We start from the raw sequence: 18,485 nt of genomic DNA, 5'->3' as shown, positions 1-18,485 counted from the left end.
GGATTTTGAGAGCTTTCTTCTTCAATTTCAGCAGAAGTTATTGAATTCCAGCAGCATGAATCAATCTCCTTCTTGCCCTTCGCCTTCTTCTAACCTACCCGCAAGCCTCCCCACCCTTCCCCTTCCATCGCAAACTCCACCAGCCCATTCCCAAACCCTGCAGCACCTATACAAACCCTTCTCCTTCAATCCCTAGTTCGTCCCCTACCCTTCCCTGACCCTAAACCCCAAGTACAACCGTTCCCCCTTCCCTTTTCATCTTTCTTCCTTTTTTAATATGCAGCAGGCTAGTAAAACCAAGAAAACCCTCACTGCAGAATCTTTCCAACCGAAGAAAAAGATCAAGATTGCAAGAAAAAATGAAAAGAAAAGAAAAGAAAGCAAGAATCTCAAAAAGATCAAGATTGCAAAAAGAAAGAAAAAGAGAGCAAGGACTCTATCAAGAACCATAGGCAGCAACCTACTGAGACCAACTGCAAGCTCAAACACCACCCACCCTTTTCTGCAAGACCCTAGCCCAATTCTCGCTTAACCGCATCCAAAAACCCCCCCCTTACCTATACCCGAAACGCTTCCCAAGGCTGAATTTGACTCAATATCAAAGTTACTAGTTTCCCTAAGTCATTATTCCCAAGCCTCCCCATTCCATTTTCAGTACAGTTTGGGTAGCTAAAAGCTCTAATTCTTCCAAGAGAATCCCTTAAGATTACTGATTCTCATTGAGAGGATCATGGAGTGAGCCCAATTTTAGGGTTTAATCTCAAACCTCAAAACCCTAGAATTTGATTTACATCAAATCTAATTTTGTTTTCAAATTGAGTAGTTAGTAGAGACCTGATGTGCTTATCATTCCACGTAGGATTTTCATTCTCAATTGGATTCCTTGTTTAGGTAGCAAGTCTACCCGTGCAAGTCTCTTCTTAGTAGTTCTAATTGGAAGTCCCCTTCTAGTTGCCAGGTAGAGTTTTAGATTAAGAAGGAATTCTATTTCCAAATGGATTCCTAATTGAGTCCTTAAGTAGTTTTTTATTTGTTTATTGAGCCTTATTTTAAATTGTCTCCATGTAAGGCTATAAATGAGCCATCTCAGTTCTAACAATTCAGATTGGATGATATTAATTAAAAAAGCTGAGTTCTAGAGACAAGGAGTATCATGGGATCCAAGGAGGATCCCCACGATTTTGGAGCCTTGAAATTCTGCAATTCCAGCTTAGTTCCCTTATTCCTCAAACCTGGAGCAGCCCTACGAGCATCATCAAACCTTGCAACTACTAAACATACCCCTTCCTCGTCAAGTGTAACCCCCGCCCCCTTCCCTACCCCATTCCACCCTCCCAACCCCTGCACAACCCTCCCCCTTTCTCCCTCGAGCATGTGGCTCCCTTCCCCATCCCCAAACCATAGTTTCCTCTATTCTCAGCCCCTACCCCCATCGCAGACTCTCAGCCCTCCCCCAGAACCTTTCGGTTACTACCCTTCCCACGCCCCCCCACCAAAAAAAAATTCCTCTTCTTCTTCTTTCTTTTCACTTGTGGCAGATTCTGGTAATTCCAGAAATCTTAAATTTCTGTAAAAACCCTAAGCCCTAGTTGGTAAATCTATCCATAAACCCCCTCCATATTTACATACTGCCTTGGAATACCATCTTGCAGTCTAACACCTAAAATCCAAAGGACTTACTTTAAAATATATTCCAATTGGGACTCCATCTTAGAGAAATCTTTATCTCTAATTTTGACCAAGGATTTTGAACCCCCAAAAACTCAATAACTAACTCTAGAGGACTCAAATCCAAATTCTAAGAGTAGATATAGAGTCAACAATTAGGAGATCAAAGTGGACGCAAGTTGTGGGATCCCAACCTAACTAGGAACCTCACCTACACAAGGACTCTCAAATTACTTGCAATATAATAAACAGAATAGATCTAGGGTCTAGACAACACATTGGACTCAATGGGACCCAGACCTAAGACACCCAAGCTATGTCAAAACGACCAAAATACCACTACAAGGATTCGGCCAACCCTTTGGTGCACCAATTGGGCCTGGGTTTTGGACCCAATTATAAGGGAGCTCAACCATGTTCATATCAGAACCTCATCTTGATGTCCCTTGTTGAAGAATCCAAGATAAGTACAAACAAATAAGGGCTTAAAGCTACCTTAAAAGAGCGAATGCCAAAGGCTTCGCACAAACAATGTGCGGAGGGCTTAAAGCTACCTTAATGTAATCAAATTGTACTTTTGTTAAAGGTGATCCTATAGAACTGCCTATACCTAAAAACGAGTCAATTTTGGTGAATTTTTCCAAACCACATAAAATGCATGCTCAATTTGACTGCTCACTTAATTTTTCCTAAATTTGAATTTATTTTCAAACCAGACTTGGATCGGTTAAATCCGTGTTAAACAGGAACCAGACCTTTTTCAGTGGGGTCCCTTGCGCTCACGTTCAAGTAATTGCTCATTGTTTAGGCCAGTGACTCAGATTTCTATTCATTGCAGTCACCATCTAGGGTTCTTCATAGCCACTTGATCCTTATGAACTAACAAAGTAATCCCTCACTTCAGGTGATGTCCAACTTCAGTCTCTTCTAGCTTTGCCAACACAAGGCAGTCCCTCCATTTTATGGCTGACCTCAGACTGATGTAGGTCCTGAGACCAAGAAGAAAACCCTAGGCTTTGGTGCCCAGCAGCATAAAGAAGTCACTTGAACTGCCAGTGGCAGTTTGGCAGTAAGACCCCCAATAGGCCTTTAATTCATGTTTTTGTCGGTCTATATTTGGAGAGGCCTATCAAGTAATGCACATTAATCAAGTAGAACTTATCATGGACCAGATACACCTTAATTAAATAGTATGCGTCAGGGACCGGATACACCTTAATTAAGTAGTCCATACCAGGGATCTGATACACCTTAACTGAATAGTTCTTATCAGGCAAGTATAAAGCCCTTATTAGGCTAGTATTTATTACAACAGTAGTTATATTTCAATTCAATTTTCTATTCCAGAACAGCTAGGAAAGCATCATAATTGTAAGGCTATAAATAACCCCCTATGCATGTAATAGTAGCTCAGAATTCAGATTAATAAGATTGAATATTACAGCCTCTGTATGTTTGCTTAAGTGAGAGATTGCTCCAGCAGTGGCATAGAACCTCCAGCTGCTCGAGTGATAATTGGAAGCTCTCCAGCAGTGATTACAGTTTACCTAGTTCTATCCCCCCCCCCTTTCCATATCAATCCATTACAAGGCTTATTCTCCAAGTAAACTGGTAAGCCAGCAGCTGTTACATTCCCCTTTCCACACTTCTAGCCCCCATTATAATCCCTCTCTGTAGCCATAAGACTTCCATCCCAATCTAAAAATTCAACCAGATTCCCCCGAACTACAGATCCATCATTCTAGGATACATACCAGCACCCGAACCCAATTCCAGCCACTTTCCCAATCCCTAACCTTATTATCCCCCGATGCCCTAGATCCCTAAAACCCTAACCCTAAGTCCAGAAATCGAAGGGACTTATTCCAACAGATCTAAAGAACATAATAAAAATTTGCAACTCCACCATATCTGTTTTGACCCAAACAGAATTCTGAACAGTTCCGGCCAAAATTCTCTTGAAACCCTAATATTTCCTAGCAGCTTATTCATCTAAGATCCTGGAGTATTTGCCCTTGTTCAATCGAGGCTACATCATCCTGTCGGTCCAAATTTAAAGCTACAAATTCCCATGCTCCTGAGGTCACTCCAACAGAAAATTTTCCAAGACAAAAAGAATGATAGACTTTCATGGTTCAACAATTTATCAAGCAAAAAGGAAGATGAATTTTTTGACTAAACCATTTTTATATCCGCATCGAGAGCAGTCCACTGCTTTCCAGATTTAGAGATCATAATATAGGCTCCAACTAATGTAATATTTATTCATCCCCCACCCCCCCCAAAAAAAAAGTTCTGGTCAAAACTCTCTAGAAACCGTAATATTTTCTAACAGATTACTCAACTAAAATCATGGATTATCGGCCCTCATTCAATTGAGGCTACATCAGCCTGCCAGTCCGCCTTTAAAGCTACAAATTGCTATCCTGCTGAGCTCATTTCATCAGGAAAAAATCCTTAGAAACGGACAATGATAGACTTTCATGGTTCAACAATTTATCAATCAAGCAAAAAGGAAAATAAGTTTTTTTAATTGAAATATAAGATATCATAGAAGTCCAACCATTTTTATATCCACATCGAGAGCACTCCACTGCTTTCCTACTAGCCACCATTGCAACACATTTTTTGACTGCTTGTTTCATTATAATATTCTTCTGTTGAGCGTCCAATTTAGGATTTCTCATCTTCCTCAAGAACTCTTTACGTTTTTCCTCCTCCAGAAGTACTCGACCACATGACTGTTGAAAGATAAAACAGTAAGAAAATAGAAAAGGGTTAAGCAGATAAAAGGAGAACATTTCCTGCATTGACTGAGATATATAAAGTAAGACTGAACAATAATTTTGAAACAATACCAGATAAACCACCACCAACAGAAGTCAAGTTATATTATTTGAATACCTTGCATATGCACTTTAGGATGTCCAGTATAGCACCAAAGTACCCAACATTATAAACAGGAAGTGCGAGACTCAAATATCCAAAATGCCCTGGACACGTAGCGAAACCCCCCTCGCATGTCGTACACATACTACTTTTACTTGCTGGACCCTGAAAACAAGCATCAGCAGCGAGCATATTTACAATGACTGAAGGGAACAAAACATGTATTCCAATATATACAGAATGTGTGATAATGCTTGTGAGCAAAGCATGGAGCATGAAACCGTAAGCAATAAAGAATAATCAAAAAAAATAACTAGCAATTAGTGACAGACGGACAAAGTTTATTCTCAATCAGCAAGGTCCCATTAAGAGGACCATGACTCCCAAAGTTTCCTGTAGGGGATTCAACATATGATTTTACATACACCACACAAAAAACTAATTGGCATCAAACCCATTAAACTGACAATTTGAGATCTCTTGGTTACCAGGAAAATTCCTATAGCATGCATACTCTCATAAATGACTCCTCAATATTACATAAAGACCATCAACAAACCAAGCTTCAGTTCCTTTGCCTTGTCGCTCACTCCTTAGTGAGCTTCATTTCCAAAAACAGACATCCTTTTTCACTGGAACATTAGACATCAACCTTCTTTCCCTCTTTCCCAAAAACACTAAAAACAGTCCGAGAATGCTCTGTCAATCTCAGAATGATCCTTATTTACATTTACCTCCACTATGAATTTCAAGAAGTGTTGAGCATCACAACTAGAAATAAAAGGTTTGATGTGAGAAAGATTCATTGCAGTTAGTCCCGTAGAAAGAGGTCAAATGCACAGAATCATGCCTTCGTTGCAGTTTCCCAATACTTTAAGCTCTAAGACAACTTTTATCGTCAGAAAACTTGACGACCCAAGTCAAATTTGCATGTACGTAAAGAGTAAGAAACAGAGCGGTTCATATTTTAGCATCTGAATTGGCCATATCTGAACAACTCGGTTATCACTTGGAAGTTGGTATCGCAACTACCCAAAAAATTATGAAAATTTCTAGACATAAAGCACATAGAACTGTACGGACTTTGAATGACGCATATGGATCTTTATTAGCCCAGTACTAATGTTTTATCACAGTTCTAATTGAGGTACTCTGTAATGCTTTTTCTTTTTGTTTGCTTATCAACGTGGACCACCATAGACATAGAAAGGCAAGGAAAGTGAAGGAGATGGCCAATACTCTGGTCTAATCATTCCCTATAGAGATACTGGTCCAATCATTCTCTATATAGATAAGTCTAACAAAGAGGCCAGCGAATATTCTAAACTTTAGCAGAGACTGGAGTACTAGAAGCCCAATTAAAACTTCAGAATTGCTTGGATTTGATAACAGATATAATCTTCAAAACTATACAAATAACAGTTCGAGCGAAATAGTAACGTTTAAGATTGAAACCCTTAAAGTATCGATCCGAAAGAAGAATTATTACGCAGGAAAAAACGCATCTTCTTACCATTCGGGAATCCAACAGTCCCTCGGGAACTGGTTTTCTGGTCATATCATAGTAGGAACTGCGGTGGACTTGCACCTCTGCTGCTTTCTTTACTTCATCTCCAGAGAACATTGAAAACTTAATACTCTTTCTGTAACAACAAGAAGAACAATAGCAACAATAATCAAAAGATGAAGAGACAATATCATCAATAAGGCAAAACTGCTAGCGATAACGAAGCAAGTCGTCACATTTTCCGCGGCCCAACATCTTCGATGTATGGATGCTTCGAAAAGTGCAATTCATCTTGGACATTCAACGCCATTACTACAGGGGAGGGCAGAACAGCCGGCAAAAACAGCGAAGAGCAGCAAAACCTGCAAAAACAATGGCAGCGTGGAGACCGTTTTCAAAAACGGTAACCGCGAAATATGAATTCCAATCGATTGGCGACAGGCTACTCCAAAACACACCTAGGTTATTGCTGAATCTGAAACCCTCTAAATGCCGCGACTGACCGTCTTAGAAAGTAATTTAAGTACAAAATTAGAATCAACTATTTTTTCAATGTGGGACTATTCTCGTGTCTCACTTCAGTAGCGCAACATCGACGCAAGCGGCCACCTTGGTTCAAACGGAAAACTCGACTCAGTCAGTAATAGCTACTGAGAAGCACGAACACGTCCGAGTCGGCCGTTTTAGGGATTTAGGAAATTGGGACTGATCTCAAACTTCCATCTATTCAGTTTGGTAAGTTGAACCTAACAAAATTCTTTAGTCCATAACGTTTTGGGGTCCACCTGCATTTAGATCACCCTTGTAGCATTGGGTGTTCACCTTCACTAAGCATATGATATTATGTTCAAGCCAATGCAGGTTAGTCGACTTACTCGTACTTCTTACTACAAAAATTGTGGAACAACCTTTGCAAAACACAATATATATAATATTTTTATCATTATATATAGAGCAAATTGCACTGGCATTCCAAAATAGACAACTTAAAGCTCTGACACCCCACTTTATGTTTAAAAAGCATAGAGGTTTCAAAATTGCATTTTCATTATATATATTTATTTAATTTGTTACTGAAAACCTTTCAAATATTTTTTATTATAGTGATATTTTTTAAAATAAACAGTAATTTAACTATTTTCAATGATAAATTTGACAAATATATCAAATAAAAATTTAATTTTAAAATATTTGTAGTTTTTAACAGAAAGTCAGTGAATTAACACATCCATTTTGAGGTGCCGAGTGTAATTTACAATTATATATAAAATTATCTGTTTAAAAAAATATATATTATACTCCAAATTTTGAGTACTTGTAATAATTGGTTGTCGGCTTAAAAAACTAACTAGTGGTTCTTCCCTTTCTTGATTAGGTCATTTTGGTATTTTAGTATAAGGTTTTTATTTATTCTTCTATAGATAGTTTTTCATGTGTTTGAAAGAAAAAAAATAAATAGAAAACTAATTCTTAGGACCTGTTTGGTTAGATGAGTCTGGAGATTTCAAATATCTAGAGATTTCAAATCTATAGATTTCAAGCCTATGGAGTTATAATTTATAAAATTAGATGTTTGGTTGTGGATGAATGTGGATTCATCCTAAAAACTATTTGATCGCGTGATTTTGGAATGCAATGTATGCTTTTTGAATTCCCGATTTCACCCCTTACCCATCGGATTCCGTTTTTAGTGTAAAATGTGATCTCTAGATTCATGAATCTAGAGTTCAACCAAGGGTAAATAGAAAACTAGGATTTCAAATCTGGATTCATGGTTGCAAACTTGCCCTAAGGCTGTACACTTGTACTCTCTCTTTTCTCTTTCTCATTATGAAACCACCTCACCACTCATTTGATAATGCACAGAGTATTTTTGCCTAAAAAAACGTCAGAAACATAATTTTTTTTTTTTTTTTTCTGTAAGGGGACATGGAAAATGTCTCTTCATTGAAATGTGTGGGTCATTACCAACCCAATCCTTCATGGATGAAACAGATTCGATTGTTTATGAAATTAAAAACACATTTTAGGCATTTGATAAGATTTATTTATAGAAACAAAAAGAGTATTAACAAAGTTTTAGTAAAGTTCTTGAGTTTAAAATGTAAAATTTCATGAATACCCATGTATTGGGATAATGCCTGAAGTTATCATTTTTAAAACTAAACTTTACAGAATATGAAAAAAAAATCACAAGGGGTACTATTATATATATTATATATAATTTAAAATAATTTTGTTAAGATCACCCCAAAATGTATAGAAAAAATCATAAATATTCACAAATATATCACGTTAGCAGAGAGAGCCCAAAATGTCTCATAAAATGGCATAATGATCCATTCATACTTATATTTTAATTTATGAAATTATGATTAAATTCTAGTAATGGCAATGTTGTTAATTTTTGAAAAGTTAGAAAAAAATGATTAAGGATAATGCTATAAAGTCACAATACATTAAGGCTAGTTTAAAAATTATGAATTATCTAACTATGACTTGAAGAAATTGACCATTGTATCATTTTATGAAACATTTTGGAGTGTCCAAAATTTTATTTCTTATTTTTTGGTGTGATTTTTGTTATATATTTTGGGATGTTTTTTAAATTTTATCTATTTTGAATATAAATTTGGGCTTTGCCCCGAGTTATGCAAGGATTCGAACTCTTATAGTCTTACCTCATCCATGGAAGCATTGGTCTATAAGTCTATTACCAGTTGAGCCACCCTTGACGTGAATATTTATAAATTTATCTCTACGTTTTTGTTCATAATCATCAAATTTGACACTACATACACGACGCAACCCTAGAAGCTACAAAGCCGCACAAATAAAAATCCGTTCGTACAAAGCAGAGGCATGCAAAATTGCTTCAGTCATCCACATTAAATGCGCATGACAGTCAAACAAAATTTCGAACCACCGGATTTGAAATTTCAATACTGATGTTGAATCTTAAGGGTCGATATTGAAATCTTGATCAAATAGACCGAGATGTACCGCGATGGTCAACCAATGCAGGGTTGGTTGAGTGGTAAAGATTAATGCTTCTCAGTGGTGAGATCTTGGGTTTGACCCTTGTGAATGGCATGTCGTTTCCAGTATTAAAAAAGCACTAGTAAAAAATAAAAATAAAAACCAACGGGGTTGGTCCAAGTGGTAAGCAGCTTGGTTCGCTTAGGGCCTGTTTGGTTACATGAGTCTGAAGATTTCAAATATCTAGAGATTTCAAATCTATAGACTTCAAATCTATGGAGTCATAATTTATAAAATTAAGTGTTTGGTTGTGAAATGAAATCTATGGATTTATTCTAAAAAACTATTTGATTTTTGTGAATGAGCAAATGTATAGCTTTTTTGAAATCTTTGGATTTCACCCCTTACCCATAAATCTACAGATTCACGTTTTTAGTGTAAAAAGGTGAATCTATAGAATTAATGAATCTAGAGATTTTTACAACTAAACAGGTATAATTCTCAGATTCATGAATCCAGAGATTTCAAATCTCTGGATTCATGTAACCAATTGAAATCTCTGGATTCATGTAACCAAACAGGCTATTAAGCAAGGTTTCGGTATCGAATCCTTGTGAATGCAAAAAATTATCACTGGGAGACTCACCCACCACAGCCAGGTGTGCAACGCGGGTCGAACCATCGGTTTATAAAACCGGGGTTGGCAAACCAAAAAAATAAAAAAATAAAAAAAAATTTAAAAAAAGAGAAGAAAGAAAGAGAGAAAGAAAGAAAAGAAAAGATGAATGTACCGCGACGGTCCTGCGCATTAAGACTAATAAAGAAAAGTCCAAGGCACAGGGCCAGTTTCTAGCCATAGCGGAACCGCCGAATGAGCTTTTGGTTCGACCGATCGACAACTGAACCGGCTGATTTGGGTATTAGAGATAATAAGCCTCAGGTCCCCGACCTCCGTGACATACCTAACAAGAAAAAAACCTTGCAGCTCCTTCCTCCCTCCGACTTTCAACCCTACGCATTCGGTTCTGCCGCTCTCTCCATTGGAAACAAGACCCCGTATGTACCAGCTTAAACCCTAGAGACAACCAAGGCGGCTTCAATTTGCCGTCATACAGAAAAGATTTACCGTTTGAAATATTTGAGAGAAGAACACTGATCAATGAAATCGATTAAAGGATCTCTCACATCTTCGAAGCCCATTTCACTATCTAAAGCTGCTTCAGTTCTGCACAAATTTATCAACGAGGAAACTGGAGCTTCGCAAGCCGTTTCTGTTTATCTGAAACGAGCTTCTGCTGCCTTTGACGAGTTGGCTGAGTTTCACAATGAACTCAAGGGACGAACCCACCATAAACACAAAAAACCTGGTATGGAGACACTGGATAATGGGCCACCAACGGTTGCTGAGAGAAACTATAGAGAAGAAGGCTCACTGGCCCCTGGCCGAGGTCGATTCAGTGATTCATTGGAAGAACAGAGTTACAGGAATAGTGGGAGACCAGTTGATGATGAAGGAATCAATAGGCAGAGTAAAAGAAAAAAAGATTTCAGTGACTTTGAGCCAGAAGCTAAGGTTAGAGAAGGTGGAGCTGATGTCCAGATTGTGGAGGAGAAGAGAGAGGAGACAAAGAAGAGGAAAGAGAAAGCAGTTGAAGATGGAGGATTGAACGATTCTGAGGGGAAGAAAGAGGAGACGAAGAAGAGGAAAAATAAGGAAGTTGCAGATGGAGAACTGAATGATTCCGAGGAGCGGCGCACCAGGAAGAACAAAAAGAGCAAGAGGAGAAGTGAAGAAGAGGAGGAGAAGTGAGACAAGAGGAGAAGTGAAGAAGAGGAGGAGAAGTGAGACGAGAAATAGCTACTGGTAAAGGTGGCATTGTTGTTGTTTTATATACTAACAAGAATATTCTGAGCATTTTCCGAGCCACATTCTTACAATTAACTTGGAAGAATTGTCATTTGATAAATTTATGGGCTCGTATAGTGGAAATTATTATTTTTTTAATATATGTTTACCTGGTTGAAGTAATTTCATTTTTAATCTGAACCCCAGTACTGGAAGCATGCAGGCATTTGCCTTGATCATACATCAAGGTTTGAATTAATCCTTTACCTCTGGAACAGATGCATTTGTCCCCGCAGGTTTCTGCTTCTGTGGATAACTCCACTTGACCTGCCAGTGAAGCCACAGCCATGATCCCTGGTAGAAGATGATTTCTTGAACCTTCACTATAACTGTTTGCACAGAGATAAATCGTGCTATTGGACTATGTGGATGCTGTTACCAGTGCTAGTGTGTTGAATAAATACAGCTTTTGTCGTCCAGTACTAGGGCCTCGGGTTTCTTAGCTCATGAAGTTGGCCTCGATTCAGTTGGCATTTGAAAGTGTTGTACACATTGTGCTTTGGCTACATAATAACCATCATTGAAGTCTTCAGCACTAGGTAAAAGGGTTGGGTACTCGATGCATAATTATAAACTCTGTTGATCTGGATCACTAAGAGATTTAAATTTACTGATCATTTTGCATTGTTGGGTATTTTCATGGTTTCACTTCAGCTATACGATTTTTGGCTTGGTTGTATGGTAATAAGAATATCTTGAGTTCTTCAATTTTTACTGTATCATCATCTACTAACATTTTTTGTCAGGTTAGTGTTGCTTTTTTCTCGTTTATTCTCTTTGCTGTCTAGGTAGGTGATATATGTTGTAGGAAGGCCAACCCTATAGAGGTATCATGAGAACAGGAAGTATTTAGGATTCCCAATACGATTTGAAGTCTGTTTTTGTGCAATCCTCTTTAAATCATTAGAGTGGAGTATCACTTTTTCTAAAAACATTTGATTGAAGATGCTGAAGTTCATTGACTTCCAGTTTTTCCATCATATTGATAGCATTCTCCATAATATTGCTCATTTTCTATAGGAACTAGTAAATGATCAGTTGATCTAATGTGTGTCCCAGCACAGAGTTGTGAAATATGGACTTGCATATGACATATTAACTTGCAATCCAATGGTGACCAAGTTGGATGTTTCCATCAATTTTAACTCACTTGAAATACATGTTTGGATTGACTTCGATAGATTCAGTATTGACTGTGAATTTTGACTTCAGTATTGACAGTTAATATTGACTTCAATAGATTCCGCATTTACTGTGAATATTGACTTCAATGGATTCTGTATTGACTGAATATTATGCCAAAGGTGGCTGTCCATACATCCACCTACTTTGGCCTAAGGATCCAAGAATTCTGATCAGCAATGATGCCGTGGCAACCCATAATGAATAGTTATTTGTTTATCTTTTCAGGTCTGGTGAATTGAATGGCAGTTCAATTGACTGAGAAGAATGATTGTTCCAAACAGAAACAGGAAAGTAGAAAGGCAAGCAGGCAGGTTGTATTGGGAATTGGTTGGAAAAGGTACTTCTAAATTGCTATATCTCAATAGTGTTAGGTGCACATCTTGGAGAGGGCTTGATTTGTATGTGGGTCATGGTCAAAGAGATCTAGGGATCTTAAAGGTGAATATTCTTGAATTTTTCTGGTTTATGCTCCATGAGCTGGAAAGGCATTGAAGCTTTGATAAGGGAAAAGAAGTTCTGATCTCAATTGAGTCAGAAGGGGAAAAAAAAAGTAAGTTAGACATAGAGAAATGTATAGGTGACTTGAAAACAATATCCTTTTTTTTGTTTGGGTTCGGGGGTGGGGGGTGGGGGTGGGTGGGTACTTTATCAGCAATGGTTTCAGAAGACCAACCTTATGGATTAATAGCTCTGGTTAATTCAATGCCCTTCAGGATTGGTATCTTGATTAGGTTATAGGTACATATTAAGTACTCCATTTTTTTTTAAGGTTGGTTTTACAATATTAAGTAGTTCTTTTGAAGAGGGTGGGGGGGGGGGGGAGAAAAAAAGAAGAAGAAAATCAAGAAGGCTTTGGAGAGACATATTTTTGGTCAAGCAATGTTGTATCTTAATGATTTAGAAGGACTGCAGTTGCTCAATGGAAAATTCTATAGGACCGGTGTATGACCGTCTATTATGTATGGTACAAAGTGTTGGGCTGTTAAGAAGTATCATAGAGATAAACCCAGTGTAGAAGAAATGAGGATGCTAAGATGGATGAGTGGCAAAACTAGGAAGGATCAGGTAAAGAGTGATTATATTAGAGTCCAAGAATAGTTTATAAATAATAAGTTATGGGAAAGTTGATTGAGGTGTGCCGGCCATGTACAACAAGTGCCTTTAAAGGCCCCTGTACTGAGAAGTCATTTAATTTAGATTGAAAGGACTAGAAGAGCTAGGGGCAGGCCTATAATAACCTTAGGAGAAGCGGTGAGAAATGATATGCATGGCTAAGGCCTTGTATCTAATATGGCCTTAAATGGAGCTGATTGGAAGGCAAGGATCCATGTAGCTGACCCCATTCATTTGGGATAAGGTTTGTCGTCGTTTCAAACGATGTAGAAAAGTATAGTAATGATGAAGGCTGAACAACTATAGCACCAGCTATAGAGGCTGAAGGAAGATACCATTCTCCATCCAATAAAATAAATAAGTTTTCATCCCTTCAATAGAGGTTATTTTATGTGGAACTCATCTCTTAATTAAAGTATTAAACTATAATTTGGAAAACTGGAAATTGACCCTGCTTTTATCGGATATCATATTTAGCTTTCCTTCATGTGCTTGATTTCTACAACCCCCCCCCCCCCCCAGGGCAACCAGAAAAGAAAGAGAGTCAGGGTTAGGCACATCTTAGGCTCCTAATTATATTCACATAATGGACTTCTAGATGCAGGTGGCCAGGTGCAGCTAGGAGAACTTCTTGTGGAGAGACTAGTGATCTAGGTGGAAGAGAACTTCAACCCTATACTCCACCCCACTAGTGTTAACTTTCCTTCGAATTCTATCCTATGGAAGTTCTTAGGTGGTTTGATCATCAGAAGGAGATGAAATTTTGTGGGTAGAAAGGTATCCAAAAAATGAAATAGAAAAAACATAGAGAAGAAAGTTGATTGGTTGAAGTATATAATAACTCATCTGAGTCAAAGATATCTGGCAGTTCACATGTCTAGTTCCTCTCGAGTATCATAAAATTCTTATTGATATTTGAGCTTTCAGTGAGTCAAGCTCATGAACGTTATGGGCAATTTCCCACTCCACCCAGGTTTCTTCTCCATTTCTGGAGTCTGGTCTTGACTTGCTTCCACTTTCCAGCAGCAGTTGCAACGTTAATGCGGAGTATATTTACATGACTTGGGTTCTGGTTTTTCTTTTTCCTCCGGGGGGGGGAGTGTTGGGAGTTATAGGTTCTATTGTTTAATTGAATGCAAGGCTGAACATGACATTTCTTCAGGATCTCCATTGATCTATCCCTCTCCCTAGGTCTCCTGCTAGTGCTACTGTTGCAAATACTGGTGAATTTTTTTGGTAATCAAATGCTGGTGAAAATGAGATGTAAACATGTGAAGTAGAATTGTCATTCATGCTTTGGGTGTGAACTGCATTGCCATATGTGTTCAACTGAACCTAGTCTAGTACTGAAAGGTGTTAGGATTGTTTCTGCGATTCATTCATGGAACTCACATGGGGAGTGCTGCTTGTATGTCAATGGACCATGTTCCTTTTTTTATTTATGATCTGTTCAAAGTCAACCATGATGTAATCTAATGTACCATCTTGAAAATCATGGTTCTAGCTCCAAAGTGCTTGCTAATGATGATCTTGTCCTAGAGATATCCAGGCAGGTACTTTGCAAAAATATGTTCCTGCATTCCTTTTCCTGTTTGTCTGCTGGTTGTGTAGATGATCCTAGGTATTCCAGGAGACGGTCTGAAATGACCTACTGGCATTTGCAAGAAGCTAGTTATTCACTGATGTTATACTTCAAAATTAATCTCCTATAAATTAGGTGAATTTGAGAATACCTCCATGATCACTGCCCACTCCACTCACTAATGATCAACTGCGGCTTGCTCAGGAAACAATAATGAGTGTCTTACTTGTCTGTTTGCATAGATCCGTGTGAGATGTTTGGTTGTCCATTCCTGCGTTAAAGGTTGTGCATGATATCAGCAAGCATCTTGCTCAACATGCATTCCAGAAAAAGGGTTTCTGTTTGTTACAAAAAGATTTTTGGTGAAATAGCTTAGGTTAGTGATATTTATGCCCATGTCCTTATTTCCTTGTCTTCAGTCATTTCTGATTCCAGATGACTATTAGTAGATCATATTCATGAAGTTAGGCTAATCTGTGAAGCTGCAAATTCTTGTATTGGAAGATTTTATGGATAATCTGTGTACAGAACACTAATTTTACATCTTCCACCAACTTTGAAGGCTAATATTCTGCTATTATGCACTTGAACTGTTCTGCCCTCTTTATATTTTTGGGACAGTCAACTACAATGCCATATTTTATAAACTGCAATTTTTGGGACACCAATGCCTTTTCCCCCCCATGAAAGATGTTTCCTGAGAACTTTTTTTTACCAATCTGAAAGTGGTTGGTTAGAAAATCTATTGTCTGTCTAATTCACTCAAAAGAATTGGTATTTCTTGTTGCTCTGTCAATTGTTCAATAATAGAGGGTCCATGATTGACTGAGGATGTTAACAGGTCATGTTTTTCTCATGTTCCCTGTGAAATTTCAGCTAAAATCTATGATACGGGTTTGCCATGGTCTGACCTAGAGTTGTCAACTGATTGATTCGTCCTGAGACGGGTTGAACTAGCGTTTTCAGCTGATAGGATTTGATCTGAATCCCATGGGTTGAAATGCAGTTGCATGGTTGAAGTCTCTTAACCAATATGATATGGTACGATCCAAGTAATAATTTCACCAATTCCAGCTACGTGTCCATCTCATCTAGTCACAATCAGAGCAATCAAAATCAATCAAAATCATGTAGTTCTGTGTAATACTTTGAATCGACTTTTGTAGCAACTCTTAAATCTTAATAGCCTGAAACCGTTGAGATGGAGCGTTAAAATGATTTCTTGTCTGAATCCAACTGCTATTTTCCGCTTCAGTTCAATCTTAGTGCCATGCAATACCATGAGGATGGGCTTTTTGATGATCTTGTCAAATTGGGGTGCTCTAGTTAAGTAGTGGGCTTTACCCTTTGTATGTTCATCATGGGATTTATGGGAGGTTTACGCACATCTTGGATGGAATATTACGACTATTGTTTGCCAAAAAAAAAATTTTAAAAAAATCTATTATTGATAGGGCAATTCATAGGGAAAAACCAGGAATGTGGCCTATACTAGAGCTTCAATTTTTCTTTCTTTCTTAGGCTTGGATCACTTTCTCAATCATAGGAGTTGTATGCGATTCCTTGATACTTCTCTACCATATAATAATGGTAAAGTTTACGCTTGAATATTGATAAAATGAATTAAAAATAAGATTCTTTGGATCTTACGTGAGTCTCACACCTATTGTACAGTGGAGAGGAGTATATACTTCTCCCCTGAGACTGCGGTGATTGGATTTCCCTTTAAAACTACTCTCTTTTCAACTCTTCCTACATCCTGGGTCCGTGATGCCCCTTCAACCATCATGGTTGTGGTCCAACAAAGGGGAGAAGTGGAATCAATTGTTATCCTCAAGTATTCTTTGGTGCCGAATGGGGCCAGAAAAAAAAAATAGCTTTTTTGCTGAATAAAAGTAGCTTTTGACCGCTTCAGTGATCTTTAAGTCGAAAAATAAAAGGGAAAGCATCTCATTTACGGGTTAATAACCCAAAGCAATAATCAAAACATTCATACCCAAAAAAACAAAAAAACAAACTTCAAAACATTAGATTTATGTGACAGCATTGTGTAACATACATTCAGGTGTCCTTCAGGCCCTGAACCATTGATGCATACAAAAACAATCTCATTCTTTAAGGATTAATGACGAATTTCATCTATATTTGTAGTTCCATTATATTATCACGAGTTAATTCAACTCTTGGTGACAAGGATACTCCACAGCCTCCGAATCTCACCAAAGACATCATCAGTGGGAAGCTGAAAGCGGCAGCAAGGACAAGTGTTTCTCTTCTTCAGCCATGGCAACACACACATCCAATGAAATATGTGTTCACATGGCAATCTACGCATCTCCTCCCCTTCCTTCATCTCTTCTCTGCATATAGCACACTCCAAACGACCACTTTCCTCTACCGATGGCAATGCTACAACCGCCGCCACCGATGCCGCCACCTCCCTCACTGTCTCATCACCACATCCTGCTGCATCAAGAAACCTCCGGCACTTAACCGTCAAATCGATATAGGAAGTGAAGACAGCACTACTAGACTCTCCGAGACCCGCCATCGTTAACAAGCTAGAACGCAATATGTAATCGTTGAGAATTGTGTGCCACTCTGCTGGAGAACCCTGTAATGCTTTGGGCTCCTGCTGATATACCTCGCAGAGAAGCATGAGAAGCAAGGCCGCTTCGAATTCTCTCAAGCTCAATTTAAGGGAAGAGGAGGTGGTTGAGGTTACTAAAAAACGTGTGAGGAGTGTGAGAGTGGATAGGAGATAACGAGCTATCAAGAGGGCTTTGTGGCGAAGTGAAATGGTTTGGAGGTGGAAGAGAGTTTGTGTGAATCTTGTTGAAGAGCAGAGGAGGACACAGAGGTGAAGGTGACGCCGCCGGAACTCCGATGCTATGGAGTATATCAGGTCGGAGAATTGACGAGTATTAAGCGAGCAGATTGCTGCCATGATAGTCTCGCCAGGATCCTTGTCTTCCTTCTCGTCCATGGAGAATGCATCCAAGATCTCATGTGTGTCTGCGAGAGGAGCTTGGAGATTCGTTAGGAAGGTAAGGTGAGCGAGAAAAAGATCATTTGGCTTTATAAAGTTCTCCGAGCAGTTCGATTTCTTTCTTTATACCATTAATGCTTTTTGCAATTTTTAGAAGGTGCAGAGCACGTGCAATCGATCGAGAAACCTAATTCACCTAATTGATTGTAATTGGATCGGAGGCAGTTGGAATCAATCAAGAATTATTTTAACAGTGGACGGGAAGAACAAGGATTTCACAAAATATCTGATAATTCCGATGGAATGGGTGCCACTGATTCTGAATCAGCCAGTATAATTTGAGAAGGAAAGGGTACTAAAGGAAATTAATGTGCTACCGATTAGTGGAGGTTGGAACTTGGAGATGAGGAGAGACTATGCCAAGTCTCTATTGGTAATATAGGTTTACATTAGTAATGCCATTATGAAGACTCGGTTTATGACTCCTTTCAAGAGTCAAATCATAGCATATTGTAATCATCAAGTGGTCATCCACACATAATGAAAGCAATCCCTCATAAGTAGGGAAAGAAAAGCTGAGGAGTCAAAATCAATGAACTAAACTTGAATAAACTATAATCACACATTTTGATCTACTTTGCTTCTTTGTTGATTCATCTATACTCTC

At 38.3% G+C, this 18,485-nt stretch overlaps 2 protein-coding genes and 1 pseudogene across 4 annotated transcripts in view; 1 reads left to right on the top strand and 2 right to left on the bottom strand.

Annotated features, from left to right (window-relative positions):
- Positions 1–6,620, bottom strand: part of NRPC1 (nuclear RNA polymerase C1) — a 66,594-nt gene extending 59,974 nt beyond the window's left edge. For 2 of the 3 annotated variants that reach the window (XM_089159115.1, XM_089159122.1), the window contains exons 1-4: positions 6,301–6,620; positions 6,071–6,200; positions 4,573–4,722; positions 4,232–4,409 (exon numbers count right to left, since the gene is read on the bottom strand). In XM_089159115.1, the coding sequence (XP_089015241.1) occupies positions 4,232–4,409; positions 4,573–4,722; positions 6,071–6,200; positions 6,301–6,374 (532 nt within the window). In that variant the 5' untranslated portion in view covers positions 6,375–6,620. The remainder of the gene's footprint in view (positions 1–4,231; positions 4,410–4,572; positions 4,723–6,070; positions 6,201–6,300) is intronic. The other variant, XM_089159130.1, reaches the window with a different exon arrangement.
- Positions 6,621–10,010: 3,390 nt separating this feature from the next.
- LOC149027090 (uncharacterized) lies at positions 10,011–12,724 on the top strand. Its single transcript, XM_089146337.1, has one exon. The coding sequence runs from the start codon at positions 10,203–10,205 to the stop codon at positions 10,851–10,853; it is 651 nt and encodes a 216-aa protein (XP_089002463.1). The 5' UTR covers positions 10,011–10,202; the 3' UTR covers positions 10,854–12,724.
- Positions 12,725–16,581: 3,857 nt separating this feature from the next.
- Positions 16,582–18,289, bottom strand: LOC149027089 (E3 ubiquitin-protein ligase SGR9, amyloplastic pseudogene; annotated as a pseudogene).
- Positions 18,290–18,485: the final 196 nt, after the last annotated feature.

This window comes from Hakea prostrata, chromosome 1, assembly GCF_041222555.1.
Source record: "Hakea prostrata isolate BN-2017 chromosome 1, UWA_Hpros_2, whole genome shotgun sequence".
Classification (NCBI taxonomy): Eukaryota; Viridiplantae; Streptophyta; class Magnoliopsida; order Proteales; family Proteaceae; genus Hakea; species Hakea prostrata.
This window is presented reverse-complemented; position numbering and strand designations above follow the sequence as displayed.

Excerpts from the sequence above, each read along its gene's own strand:
- LOC149027090 (XM_089146337.1), top strand. The coding sequence starts at position 10,203 with ATGAAATCGATTAAAGGATCTCTCACATCTTCGAAGCCCATTTCACTA.